The sequence below is a fragment of the Trachemys scripta genome, chromosome 8 (genome assembly GCF_013100865.1).
Source record: "Trachemys scripta elegans isolate TJP31775 chromosome 8, CAS_Tse_1.0, whole genome shotgun sequence".
In the NCBI taxonomy this organism is placed as follows: domain Eukaryota; kingdom Metazoa; phylum Chordata; order Testudines; family Emydidae; genus Trachemys; species Trachemys scripta.
In genome coordinates this window covers 108,155,518-108,169,188 of record NC_048305.1, presented here as the reverse complement: position 1 = coordinate 108,169,188, position 13,671 = coordinate 108,155,518, and the positions used below count along the sequence as shown (strand labels likewise).

The window sequence follows — 13,671 nt, the reverse complement described above, 5'->3', positions numbered from 1 at the left end:
GGAGGCGCGGCCCACCCCCGGCACCGCAGGTCCCCAGCCCATCCCCCGAACCGCCGGCCCGGCCCCCGGCACCCCCGAGCACCACCGGCCAGGCCCCCCGAGCCCCCGGCCTGGCACCGGGCCCCCCGAGCACCGCCGGCCGAGCCCCCGAGCCCCCGGCCCGGCACCGCATGTCCGATTTTCCCGGACATGTCCGGCTTTTTGGGATTTCCCCCCGGACGGGGATTTGGAGCCCAAAAAGCCGGACGTGTCCGGGAAAATCCGGACGTATGGTAACCCTAACTACAAGAACTCCTGGACTGCCTTTCAAGTGCCTGTCAGGCGTTTCCTCTCACTATCAGTAAGAAAATGGTTGTATTAGGACAGGGGGTTCCACAGGATCCTTCAATTACTTTAAATGCAAACCAGCCATAAGTAGTCCAAAAGTTCAGCTGTTTAGGTTCTATAGTGACCACCAACCTCTCACTGGATGAAGAACTAAATGTTCACATTGGAAAGGCTGCCACCATCTTTAATAGACTAACTAAAATTGCATGGAACAACTCAGATCTTGCCATCAAGACCAAAATGCCAGTATACCAAGCCTCCATCCTGAGCACTCATGTACGGTGGGGAAACATGGACAACTTATGCTCATCAGGAGAAAAGATTAAACAGTTTCCACCTACATTGTTTACGCTGCATGCTCAACGCTAAATGGCAGGATACAGTCACTAACACAGAGATGCTTCAAAAGGCAAATTTACCAAGTGTGACAGCCCTGCTAAAGCAAAGACGACTGCGCTGGCCGGGCCATCTGAGTCGGTTGGAAGACGGACGCATGCCCAATGACATGGTATACGGGGAGCTAATAGAGGGAACAAGAACAACAGGACGTCCCAAGCTTCCCTATAAAAACACATGTTAGCGAGAGATGAAGGAATTTGGAATTGATCCTGACCAATGGGAAATCTTGACAAGTGATTGTAACAAGTGGTGCCATCGTCTCCATCAGGGTATGAGAGTCCATGACAGGAGCTGGCTCCTACAGCTTGAAGAGAAAAGAGCCCACAGGAAATAAGCAGCTCCCAAACACAATAGATACGTTTGCAGTAACTGCCAGAGATCGTGTACCTCTCGAATTGGACTATTCAGTCACATGAGACATTGCAAACCATCTACGTCATAGGCTGCAATTCCCATTGTCTCTCGCAGACGAAAAGATGCCAACACAAATGTATGTTTGGGAATTTGTCACTTTTAGAGCCATGGAAGCTTCGTGAGAGCCTGTTGGCAGAGGGAAGAGGAGACAATACCACAATTCCTATGTCTGTCTGCTGTTGCAATATAGGGACCCATCAGTATGTTTTTGAGTATCCACAGGAGCTAATTCAGGAAGTGACAGTAGCTGAGGCTACTAAGTATTATTAACTACAATATAATTAGATTCCACAGGCCAGATTAGGTATCAAAATGTGACAGTGAGACTAAACTTCAGAAAGGGCAATTTAAATACAATGAAGTTAGTCAGAAAGCTCTAAAATTAAAAGTAAAGGGAATAAAATCCTTGGAGGTGTCATGAAAACGGTAATAGAGTCTCAAAAGTTATGCTTTTGGCAGCTGTAGCCTCTTCTGCAGGTGCCGAAGGAATATTTTCTTTCTTTCAGTTTGGGGCTAGTGTACGCAGTGAGTAATGCACACTACAGAGGTGTGAATTCTAAAGCGCACATTAATTGGTCTACGTAGGCCCTGTTTGTGCGCACTAAATGTTTTTTATGTGCTTTAATGCATTGCGGTCTCCTACATCTGACCTGCAGGGAGTTGATTGGGATATTCAGCTTAAACTTCCCTTTGCTCTGTTCATTCCGTTCGCCAAAGGTGTACAGCCGTGAGTAACCATAAACTTCCTTTCCCTCCATGATGTCGATACACTACAGATACTTACAGATGGTTATCAGATTCCTTCTCTCCTTTTAGCCAAGCTGTATGATACTTGCCGCTTGTCTTGTATGTCAGTCCCTTCAGCTCCTTAAACATTTTGTTGGTCAGTTCTCTCCAGGTTGTTTTGTATTTATAGTTTTGAACTGATGTTCTAGACATGGTCTCACCTTGGTCTGTGAAGTGATATCTTTGCACATGCAGCAGTGTCATATTGGCTTTTTTACCTCTGTATTGTATTGCAAGCTCTCATCCAGTTTCACCCTAAATCTCTCTTGGTATCACAGCCTCCCAAATAGCTCTCCCATTGCTTATCTTTCAGATATGCCCTATAGTTTGCATCTAGCAGTATCACCAGACTGAGTCTTGTCCATATTGCTACACTAGTGCCTTTGTATTATATTCCTTGCCCCCTCAAAAAACAAAACAAAAACACACTGTGCTAAAAATATGTTAAGGCTGCAAAGTGAAACATTCACAAGCAAGTCAGGAACTGCCTACACAACTTTACTTCTGCTGCTTTGTGTATATGCATTATGATAGTCTTTAATTAACCCGGTTCCATATGTTTTCCATTCCTCCGTCAGTACGCAGATTAGCTGATTAGCACTGGATGAAGCCGCTGATCTATACTGATTATTATCCTCGCTGTTAATGAAGTAGCCTGCTTCATTCGCTGCTTACCATCCTACTTTTGCACCTGCTTTGCTTGGTCAGTTTTATGTTGTTTGTTCAGTACCCTGAAGTGCTATGGACACTTCTCTCCATTCTGACGAGTCAGTGTCTTCCTCAGGATCCGTAGGCCATGCAGAGTCTCCTCCTGGATATTATGTACAATGCAAAGGGGGTCCCATTATACTGCACATGCAGCATGTTTGGAAACAGCAGGGAGATCTTGGGATTGGGTTTGAACAGTGTTTAGTTCACATCTCCCGATCTGCATATGTGGGCTCAAGTTTCAGAGCATTTTATATTTTCCCACCATTAAAAAGCAGATCGCCTTTGTTCTGTCTGGCTTTATGAAAAATTGTTCCTTGTCTCCTATGTCAGATAGCAACACAATTGATGTTCTGGAGTTATCTTCCTGCTCAGAAAAGTTTCTGGAGGGAATCCCATCACATTTCTCAACAAAGATGGGATTGTTTTTATCTTGTGATCATAAGCAAAACTGGATCTGGCAGTTCTTCCCCTGCAGAAATCTTTGATTCAAATATCCCTTGTCCTCACTTGATTTTCAAATTGTTCCAAGCATCTCTTCCTAAGAAGCTTAATTTTAATAAGTGTTTTTTTGTGAGAGTCTCTTGTTCCTCCGCTAGTTTCTTTGAGACTTCTCATCCAGCTCTTCAGTGAGCTGCTCATTGCTGGTGACCAACTTATTTCATTTATTAGAAGTTCATGGGGGACTTGAGCTATTCAATGCTGGTTATGATTTCTCTCGATTTTAGAGTTAACCTTCTCCCAACAGAGCCGGCTTGCTCCCTATATTGCCCAGCACTGTATGAACCATTGATACGCTTGACTTTGTTTTAAACTAGTCCAACTTTTCTTGCTTGTTTACTGTGTCTGTTGTGTTTTCTTATCAGATTTTTAGGTTTTCTTCCAAATTACAGATAAAAGGGGTACTTGGCACCCTAAAAATTCAATGCTTTTTTTTATTTTTGAGAATGCTAAACTCAAAGCTGTTTACATAGAGCCTGTTGTCCATGATGCTTAGCCCCACTCTTTTTGGATTTCATGTTTTAGATTTTATAGTTCTGTTCATGTCACATGAGGAAATGGCAATGGGAATCTGTGAAGGAACTTTCCCTGTAGTATCTTTGCTCACAGATGCTAGCTTAGTAGTGGGATGCTAGCCTAAAGAAGCGAGGTTAAGAGAGGGATAGGAAAGAGGAGGGGAGTGAGGTCATTTGGTACATGGGAGACTGTGCTGTGTAAGGGACAGCAGCCAGGGGAAAGGCATGGGATTGTGAGCAGGAGATGACAAAAGAAACAATAAGGCTACAGTCAGCAGATCACAGAGCATTAATTCACCTTGATTTGTGCTGCCTAACATTTGTCCCTGCATTGAGCCTGTATGTTCTTGCTTAGTTCAATATCAAACATATCTCACTTGGTTTTTAGATAATTTTCTTCTGATGCCACTCCTGCACCAAAGGGAAGAGATCCTCTAACAGTCTTGGTTCAGGATTTTTTCCCCTGCCAGCTGTTCTGGTATGGGTAACATCTGCCTCCGAAGGGTTAATTGTGCTTAACCTGACTTCCTATCACATTGCATCAAATACTAGGTTGTCTGGTTGGGGAGAGCTGTTTGCTTCTAAAAATGGAAGAGCTGAACCATATAAATAGAGGCCCTTTTCATGTTTTCAATTTCAAAACAGAATGACAGTTACTTAGATTTATAAAAAATTAAAGCATTCCAATTTAGAGGGTTTTAAATATTGTATGTAGGCAGTTTTTCCAGATACACTGCAACAATGGAGAGAGGGAGAAGAGGATTCTTCCTATTGAGGGACAAAGAAAGACTATGGGGTTTTATTAGCCATGGAGCAATGGGGGGATTGGGATGGATAAGAACAATTTTGCCTAAGAAATTTGGTTTCTCTTAACCCAGATGGTAAATTAGTTTAAGGGAGTGAACAGTTGTAAAAAGAGCAAGTCTATAAAATACCTTATGGGACAACTGATAATTCATCACTTTCTTATGTTGCGATTTATCCCCAGCTCATGGGCCTGAGAAGTCCTAAATCTGTCAAATCTGAGACCAGAGCACATCTGAATTAGTTTGCTGAAGAGAGACCGATCTATTCTCTTAGTTGGGGTTTCTCTGTAAGTGCTCTCTGAATGAGGAACATGAGACACCATGCTGCTCTTCACCTGACTTCTGAGCAGTGTCTGGTGCAGACAGACCTGAGCCAACACTCTTCAAAAATGACTCATTCAAAAGTTAGTCTGGTAAATATCCAAGCTGCCTTCTAAGCTAATTGTAAGCCACATGCTCTGCCCTGATCAGAGGTGGAATTTGACACAAAATATTAGTTTTGGCACAGTAATTTTGAATACTTGGCGCTTTTTGTGGGGAGAGCAGCCCTCTTACGGTTCTATTGCTGACGAGTCAAATGGAATAGTGCTGCTGAAAGTGTGCTGCAGAAGGTTCTCGCTTTATCAGGTTGAATAAGTTAACAGCACATGCAGAAGTTAGAGGCATAATCTTCACTGTTAGTCCAGGCACTCATTCTCATTCCCTGGTGCTGTTCATATTTACAGATCTGTTTAACACTGGGCAAACCAATTGGGGCTTGAATTGAGTTTCCTATTGGAATAAAGTTGATCCTGCTGGTAATGATACAACTATCTGTCTCTGTCTCTGCAGAACGGCACATTTAATGGTGTTTTCAGTAACTCTTTCGCAGGAGACAAATGAGGATTTAGGGGTTAGATACCAGCAAGAAGAGAATTGGATGTCAGGCTGTTATGAAGGGCATTTCTTTCAGCATGCAGAATCCTGCCTCTGAGCGTAGTTGGATTTATTTTTGGATAGCGATAATAGAATCAGGGATGGAATAATCAGTATTCTCTCTGTATCTAGTTTAGAACTAGGTTATTGTGTAAAGTACCTTCAGATGTCTTGGCTGTAGAAGGCACTACATAGATAAAATTTCCTTTGTATTGTATGACGATATAACATGTGAAGAGATTTACTGTATAATACAGTAATAGAGGGAAGAAGAAACCCCACTGACTGTTAGATAGTATGATAAGATGTAAATATTTGCCTTGTTGGATTCTCCTGAGATTTTGCTGAGCATCATCGTTGCTGCCGTTGTCTGAACGCTGTTTTTGTCAGAAGGTAACGTTCCTAAAATGCAATGCTTATCGTCCCCGTCAAAAGTTTTTATGATATCTGTGAATCTCAGAAAAAGGTTAAAAAACAAACACAAAGACAAAACAACAAATCCCAAAAGGAAGAACAGCCAAAATCTTTGTCCCCAGAGCTAGGACTTGAGCCCTTCTCTGAAATGCATGTGAACAGCAAGAGTGCTGTGAGTAGTGTCGTGTGTGATAAGTGATCTCCCCAGTGCCCCACTTTCCTTCCAGAATGCCCATAATCTACATGCAGTGCTTCAAAACGGGGCCCAAGAACATACTAACCAGGTGTGTAACCTGGACATGTCTCATGCCACAGAGGCACCATTGGCACAGAGTTGTTAAAGTAGGAAAGATGGTTAAACCCATGTAAAAAAAATCTGGGCTTATGAGATGTATATTTATTTGCGATGAGATACTGGGGCACCATGGTCTAATTTTACTGTCTTGTCCTTGAGATTTGATCCATTTTCTCCTATTCTCTTTGTTTGTAGGAATAAGTCTGCATTTCTTAATGCTGGATGTACTGGCCACTTGCTTCAGACTAAGGAGGACTGGCTCTGCTTTGGAATATGGTGCCTAGCTTCTGTGTCCCAGTATTCATTGTGCCAGCAGTAGTTCTGTGCTGCTTGATGCCTTCAACGGAGGCAGACAGTAAGTAACATTCAGACTGTAACTTTCTAAAACCTCAGAAACATTAAATATTTTTCTTCCATGAAATATTCACCTGCTTGGCTAAGGTATGTGCCAAGAGAGAAATGGAAAAGTAACCCTAATAGTCTTTTGTTTCCAATGCGATTCAACAGTACATGCCTGGGAAGGACAAAATAAAATCTTGTCCTTTTCTGTGGCTTTGAAAAACAAACTGTCAATAAAAGTCATGTGGTATTGGGGGAGCAATATGTCTAATGACTGTCAGTTCGAAACCTTAGATTTGATTCTTATCAGCTATAGTGGACTAAACACAGCTTTGTACTAGGGGGAGGAGGTGCTACGGTGCACAGGGAATTTCCATTACTTTATTTTCCCCATTCTTTTATTCATTTCATTGACCCTCAAAACCTCCATGCTGCAGCTGAAGGCTACCAGTCAGATGGTTGCATGGATACTGATAAATTGGAGAGGTTTCTGAAAAGACCTATGAGAAGGATTGGAAAACATGCCTTATGGTGAGAGACTCAGAAGCTCAATCTAGTTAACAAAGAGAAGGTTAAGAGGTGACTTGTTCACAGTTCATAAGTACCAACAGGGGGAATAGAAATTTAATAGGGGGTTCTTCGGTGTAGCAGAGAAAGGTCTAACATGATCCAATGGCTGGAATTTGAAGCTAGACAAATTCAGACTGGAAAAAAGGTGTACATTTTTTAACAATGGGGATAATTGTACACTGGAACAATGTACCAAGGGTCGTGGTGGTTTCTCCAGCACTGACCATTTTTAAATCAAGATTGGATTTATTTATTTATTTATTTATTTTTTAAAGATCTGCTCTAGTTCAAAAGGAATTTTTTTGGGGCAGTTCTGGCTGGGATGATTTAGTTGGGGATTGGTCCTGCTTTGAGCAGGGGGTTGGACTAGATGACCTCCTGAGGTCCCTTCTAACCCTGGTAGGCTATGATTCTATGATTGCAGCCTGTGTTATATGAAGAGGGAGGAGGGGGAGACTAGATGATCGCAATGGTCCCTTCTGGCCTTGGAATTTTTTGAATGGGTGGGAGCTGCTGGAGACTGAGGAGGTGGCCTTGCTGTAGCACTTCTAGACTCACATGTCAGTAGAGTGAAGGTAAAATATTTCAGTATGTTGCTGCCGTGTTTTTAACCTGTATCAACCAACACTATGCTTGAAATGTTCTGCAGCCCTCATACCCACCATGCTTAGCCCAGTCCAGGAGAGAAATTAAAAAAGCAGGGCTGTCGATTAACTCAAAAAAATTAATTATGATTAAAAAAATTAATCACGATTAATTGCAGTTTTAACCACACTGTTAAACAATAGAATTCCAATTTAAATTTATTAAATATTTGTGGATGTTTTTCTATATTTTCAAATATATGGATTTCATTTACAACACAGAATACAAAGTGTACAGTGCTGACTTTATATTATTTTTATTACAAATATTTGCACTGTAAAAATGATCAACTAAAGAAATAGTATTTTTCAATTCACCTCATACAAGTACTGTAGTGCAATCTCTTTATTATAAAAGGGCAACTTACAAATGTAGATTTTGTTTGTTACATAACTGCACTCAAAAACAAAACAATGTAAAACTTTATAACCTACAAGTCCACTCTGTCCTACTTCTTGTTCAGCCAGTTGCTAAGATAAACAAGTGTGTTTACATTTACGGAGATAATGCTGCTGGCTTCTTATTTACAATGTCACCTGAAAGTGAGAACAGGCGTTCGCATGGCACTTTTGTAGCCAGCATTGCAAGGTATCTATGTGCTAGATATCCTAAACATTCGTATGCCCCTTCATGCTGGCCACCATTTCAGAGGACATGGTTCCATGCTGATGCTGTTGCAAAAAAAGCAAACATGATTCTGGGATGTATTAACAGGTGTGTTGTGAGCAAGACACGAGAAGTCATTCTTCCGCTCTACTCTGCTCTGGTTAGGCCTCAGCTGGAGTATTGTGTCCAGTTCTGGGCACCGCATTTCAAGAAAGATGTGGAGAAATTGGAGAGGGTCCAGAGAAGAGCAACAAGAATGATTAAAGGTCTAGAGAACATGACCTATGAAGGAAGGCTGAAAGAATTGGGTTTGTTTAGTTTGGAAAAGAGAAGACTGAGAGGGACATGATAGTAGTTTTCAGGTATCTAAAAGGGTGTCGTAAGGAGGAGGGAGAAAACTTGTTCACCTTAGCCTCCAAGGATAGAGCAAGAAGCAATGGGCTTAAACTGCAGCAAGGGAGGTCTAGGTTGGACATTAGGAAAAAGTTCCTAACTGTCAGGGTGGTTAAACACTGGAATAAATTGCCTAGGGAGGTTGTGGAATCTCCATCTCTGGAGATATTTAAGAGTAGGTTAGATAAATGTCTATCAGGGATGGTCTAGACAGTATTTGGTCCTGCCATGAGGGCAGGGGACTGGACTCGATGACCTCTCGAGGTCCCTTCCAGTCCTAGAATCTATGAATAACGCTCGTTAAAATAATAATGCGTTAATTAAATTTTGACTGAACTCCTTAGGGGAGAATTGTATGTCTCCTGCTCTGTTTTACCCACATTCTGCCATGTATTTCATGTTTTAGCAGTCTCGGATGATGAGCCAGCACATGTTGTTTGTTTTAAGAACACTTTCACTGCAGATTTGACAAAACACAAAGAAGGTACCAATGTGAGATTTCTAAAAATAGCTACAGCACTTGACTAAAGGTTTAAGAATCTGAAGTGCCTTCCAAAATCTGAGAGGGGTGCGGTGTGGAGCTTGCTTTCAGAAGTCTTAAAAGAGCAACATTCTGGTGCGGAAGCTACAGAACCTGAACCACCAAAAAAAGAAAACCTTCTTTTGGTGGCATCTGACTATAAAAGTGAACATGCGTCGGTCTGCAATGCTTTGAATCGTTATCGAGCAGAACCTGTCATCTTATGTTTATAAGAAGCACACGGGATCTTTTTTAGGGGAAAAGGCAATATGCATTTATTGGAAATACAACAATTAGCATATGCATTCAATCACACACATGCTGTCCAGAAGTTGATGTTATAGTTACCAGTCCAGAGTCTGGATCAATCTGGTGCCCAGCTAGGTTGATCACAGGTAGGGAGGGGCCACGTTCTGTCAGTCACGATACAATGCATCGGGGAAGTCTTGGCAGGACAAACTCAAAGTTTCATGGCAAAGCAGCCTGTTTATATAGCAGTTTTCAGGTATCTAAAAGGGTGTCATAAGGAAGAGGGAGAGAACTTGTTCACCTTAGCCTCTAAGGATAGATCCAGAAACAATGGGTTTAAACTGCAGCAAGGGAGGTCTAGGTTGGACATTAGGAAAAAGTTCCTAACTGTCAGGGTGGTTAAACACTGGAACAAATTGCCTAGGGAGGTTGTGGAATCTCCGTCTCTGGAGATATTTAAGAGTAGGTTAGATAAATGTCTATCAGGGATGGTCTAGACAGTATTTGGTCCTGCCATGCGGGCAGGGGACTGGACTCGATGACCTCTCGAGGTCCCTTCCAGTCCTATAATCTATGAATCTATGAATCTATGAATAGTGATTTTCCTTCATTGGGACCAATGCGTTTTGCACCATCATGCTGTAATCAATTGTCGTGTGACGAGTGCTTGTTTTCTTAAATTGTTCTTCTTGTCCTTTATTTTGTTCTTTTATTAGTTTTTTAGGGAGTTACCCCATGCTGGTTTTGAGTACAGCTATTTTGTCCTCATGGATGGGTGTGCCTGCCACATCTTTTAGAGTCGTCAGTCTGCCCTCCTCCGACATCTCAATAGGGGCGTATTGCAATCTCCTTCTGGTGCCTTTACGACCGTTCTCCATTCCTTCCTAGAACATCTGGTCCGGTGATGGCCTTCACACTTATTTTCTAACATGCACATTCCTCATTCACACACACAGCATTTGAACAGAAACATCAAATTGCAATGCAAGAAAAAACAATCATTGTATTCTTTTATTTATTTTAAAATGCTAAACCTACAACAAAGTGGTGACCCTAAAAGGTCTGTCACTGCCTTGAAATCACAAAATTCAGACAGAAAATTCTGGCTAATGCATCATTCCCAATGGCACACTAGGCCATTCCTTTATGCTTTCAGAAAGGGTGGTTGGCAGAATATAATCAAATCATACATCAGTACATTTAATACATGCTACACCACATTCTTTATCCTTCTTTTGAAATTATACAAAATACAGACATAAAATCCTACTACTACATTCATAAGCATGGATGCATGTCCTCTGGAATGGTGGTTGAGGATGAAAAGACTTATGAATCTTTAGTGCATGTGGCATGTAATTATCTTGCGACGCCGGCTACAACAGTGCCATGCGAATGCCTGTTCTCACTTTCGGGTGACATTGTAAACAAGAAGCGGGCAGTATTATCGCCCGGAAATGTAAACAAACTTGTTTGAGCGATTGGCTGAACAAGTAGGACTGAGAGGACTTGTAGACTCTAAAGTTTTACATTGCTTTGTTTTTGAATGCAGTTAGTTTTTGTACATAATTCTACATTTGTAAGTTCAATTTTCATGATAAAGAGATTGCACTACAGTACTTGTATGAGGTGAATTGAAAAATACTATTTCTTTTGTATTTTACAGCACAGATATTTGTAATAAAAATAAATATAAAGTGAGCACTATACACTTTGTATTCTGTGATGTAATTGAAATCAATATATTTGAAAACATAGAAAACATCCAAAAATATTTAAATGAATGGTGTTCTGTTATTGTTTAATAGTGTGATTCATCACACAATTATTTGTGCTTAATTTTTTTAATCGCTTGACAGCCCTAGAAAAAAGCTATGAAAAGAAAGTTTGTGGAGAGTGGGGAGAGGAGAGGAGAAACTTGGCTAACTGGGCTGCTGAAAATGCGTTCCAGGAGTGCGCTAGTGAATGCATTGCGCATAATGCAGAAAGCTCTGCAGGCTCGTTTTTCAGCCTTGCTTTTCATGACTCTGCTTGGGCAGCCATCTGTATTAGCTAGGCCTTGCCGCAGGTATTTGCGGGGCCATGTCTAAGGTAAGACAGGTTCCCTTCCCCCCTCATGTCCCTGTACACATGGCAGGTGCTAAGTTACCACCTTCCTCTCTGCTTCTTTTTCTGGACTGGGGTGACTTTCCCTCCCACACATTTTTGTTGTGAAACTTCAAGACTGCTGGTATTCTCCTTCACACGAAGCAGAAAGGAGAAGTCAGAAACCAGATTTCTGAGCAGGGGAGATACGGATAATTAAGGAGTTCAGTCTCTGATACAGTTGTCGGGCACCAGAGTTGGATGGGATAGCGGATGGGGAATAGGAATGGTGCTCTGGCTGGCAGCTGTATGTGTGTGCATGACATGAGTGGGAACTTGTGTCTCCACATAGCTCCTGGCTGCCACTGATACCTGTCAGAAGCTTGGTTTTTTTTTTTTTTTTTTTTTTTTTTTTCCAGAAAGCCTCAGCACCCAGAAATCTCACTGAAATCAATGGGAGCTGCAGGTGCTTAGTACTTTTTGAAAATCAGGCGGATTCTCAGTTTTTCTTGGAAATTAGAAAGTCAAGCTTGGTGGTAGATGGCTGAGAAGTGCTTCCAGTGCAGCTTGTTATAATAGTTAGCTGCTTCTCACACAATTTTTACTTTGTCATCAGATTTGTAATTAAGCTACAATTTTACAAACACTAGAGGAAGTCACTGTGGAGCTTGGTGAGAGCCTGGATGGGAGGGAGGAAGGGAGGGATCGAAAGCTTTTAAGGGGGAATAGGAGGAAAGATGAGAAATTAATATTTGCCAGCAATAGCACTTCTACGCAGCTGGTGGGTTAATGAAATCTCTTTCAGAGCCTCTCTGAGTGGGTCACGACTACAGCTGGGGGAATGGTCGTTATGCCACAGCTGTCCCCTTCCTCAGGTTCTCCTGACTGGTGTTGACTGTAAACTTTTAATTCACCTCATCTGATATAAATAGTTCTTACCCTGTTTTGGAGTCAAGAGAGAACAAGAGGATGCAAGCTTTATCCTCTTAAGGTATGAAGGATCCTAATAGTTAATGATCCTGCTCTTCTCCTAGACAGAACAAGGGGCATTGCTCCATCGGATACAAAAGCAGAAGGAGTCCAAGGTAGTTCAGGACACTTCCTCGTGTTTAAATTGACCAAAATTGGCCCTGCTTCACAGCCCCCGTTCCAAATACTGATGTTTAAGGTGTGAAGCGCTGCCTCTTGGGAGGTAAGCAAGTCTTTTTCTCAGGCTCTGAGTGATTGAATTACTTCTTCCTGATATGGAAGGCAAATTTGTAGAGCTGTGACCTGGATGATCCTGCACCCTCGAGAATAGGCACAGATTAACCAAGAGCTTCTGTGGAGGTGCAGTTTGACCCCAGTATGTGGCTCTAAATTCCTATTCTTCCTTTATCCCTCCCCACTGGCTCTCTTTTGAATAACAGGGTGGAACTGTTCAAAACAAATTGGTCGGATCGCAGCAGATGGGGAACAGAAAGGAAGGAAGTGCCTCAGCTGCCAGTGGCAGGAGTAAAAATAAAGTGACGGTTTAATTTTTCCTTTCTGTCTGACTGACAGGCAGGTTGGGAGCAATTAGACTTCCAATTAAGGGATGACTTATCTGGAGATGGAAACTGTGTTTTGTAGAAAGGGACATTGCAGCCAAGGCCGAATACATGGGTGTGTGTAACCTTGGGATAGCCTCGTTCCAGAGGAGAAAGCTGGAGCGTGAGGTAAAGAATGAGAACCCGTCATAGGATTTGGAGCTGGGCTGACGCATACATTGGTGAGAAGTGACCTCTAGATCACCGTGGCTGTTCCTTCTCCCTGTTGGAAAGCCATTTTGGAGGGTGCTACGGGGGTGTCAGGATCAATTCATATCTGTTGAGTGCTCTAAGTTCCTCTGATAAAAAGTGACAGAACAGGGAAAATATGACTATTATTGTTTCTAGATTCCCTAGACTCGGAAAATAATTGAGGGTAAAGGGGACAGCTGTGTCGTGTATCTGATGCCCTGCTTTGTGCTCAAGAGCCCACACATAACCTGGGTTTCCCTACTTTCTAAGTCTGTTATTGTTGTCACAACAGATTTTAGTGCTGCTGCTGTTACTTTTTGACAATTAGGCAACTGTCATATAGTGAGACATTGAAGGGTGAGATAAAACAGGTTGAATATGCACTACATAGTAGTGCAGGGAATTTACTAGATTGACTTGCTTG

General features: G+C 42.0%; 1 protein-coding gene across 13 annotated transcripts in view; it reads left to right on the top strand.

The window, feature by feature from the left end:
* PTPRF (protein tyrosine phosphatase receptor type F) overlaps positions 1-13,671 on the top strand; it is a 412,513-nt gene that overhangs the window by 59,224 nt on the left and 339,618 nt on the right. For all 13 annotated transcript variants that reach the window (XM_034778805.1, XM_034778804.1, XM_034778801.1 and 10 more), the window contains exon 2: positions 6,276-6,435. In XM_034778805.1, the coding sequence (XP_034634696.1) occupies positions 6,354-6,435 (82 nt within the window). In that variant the 5' untranslated portion in view covers positions 6,276-6,353. The remainder of the gene's footprint in view (positions 1-6,275; positions 6,436-13,671) is intronic.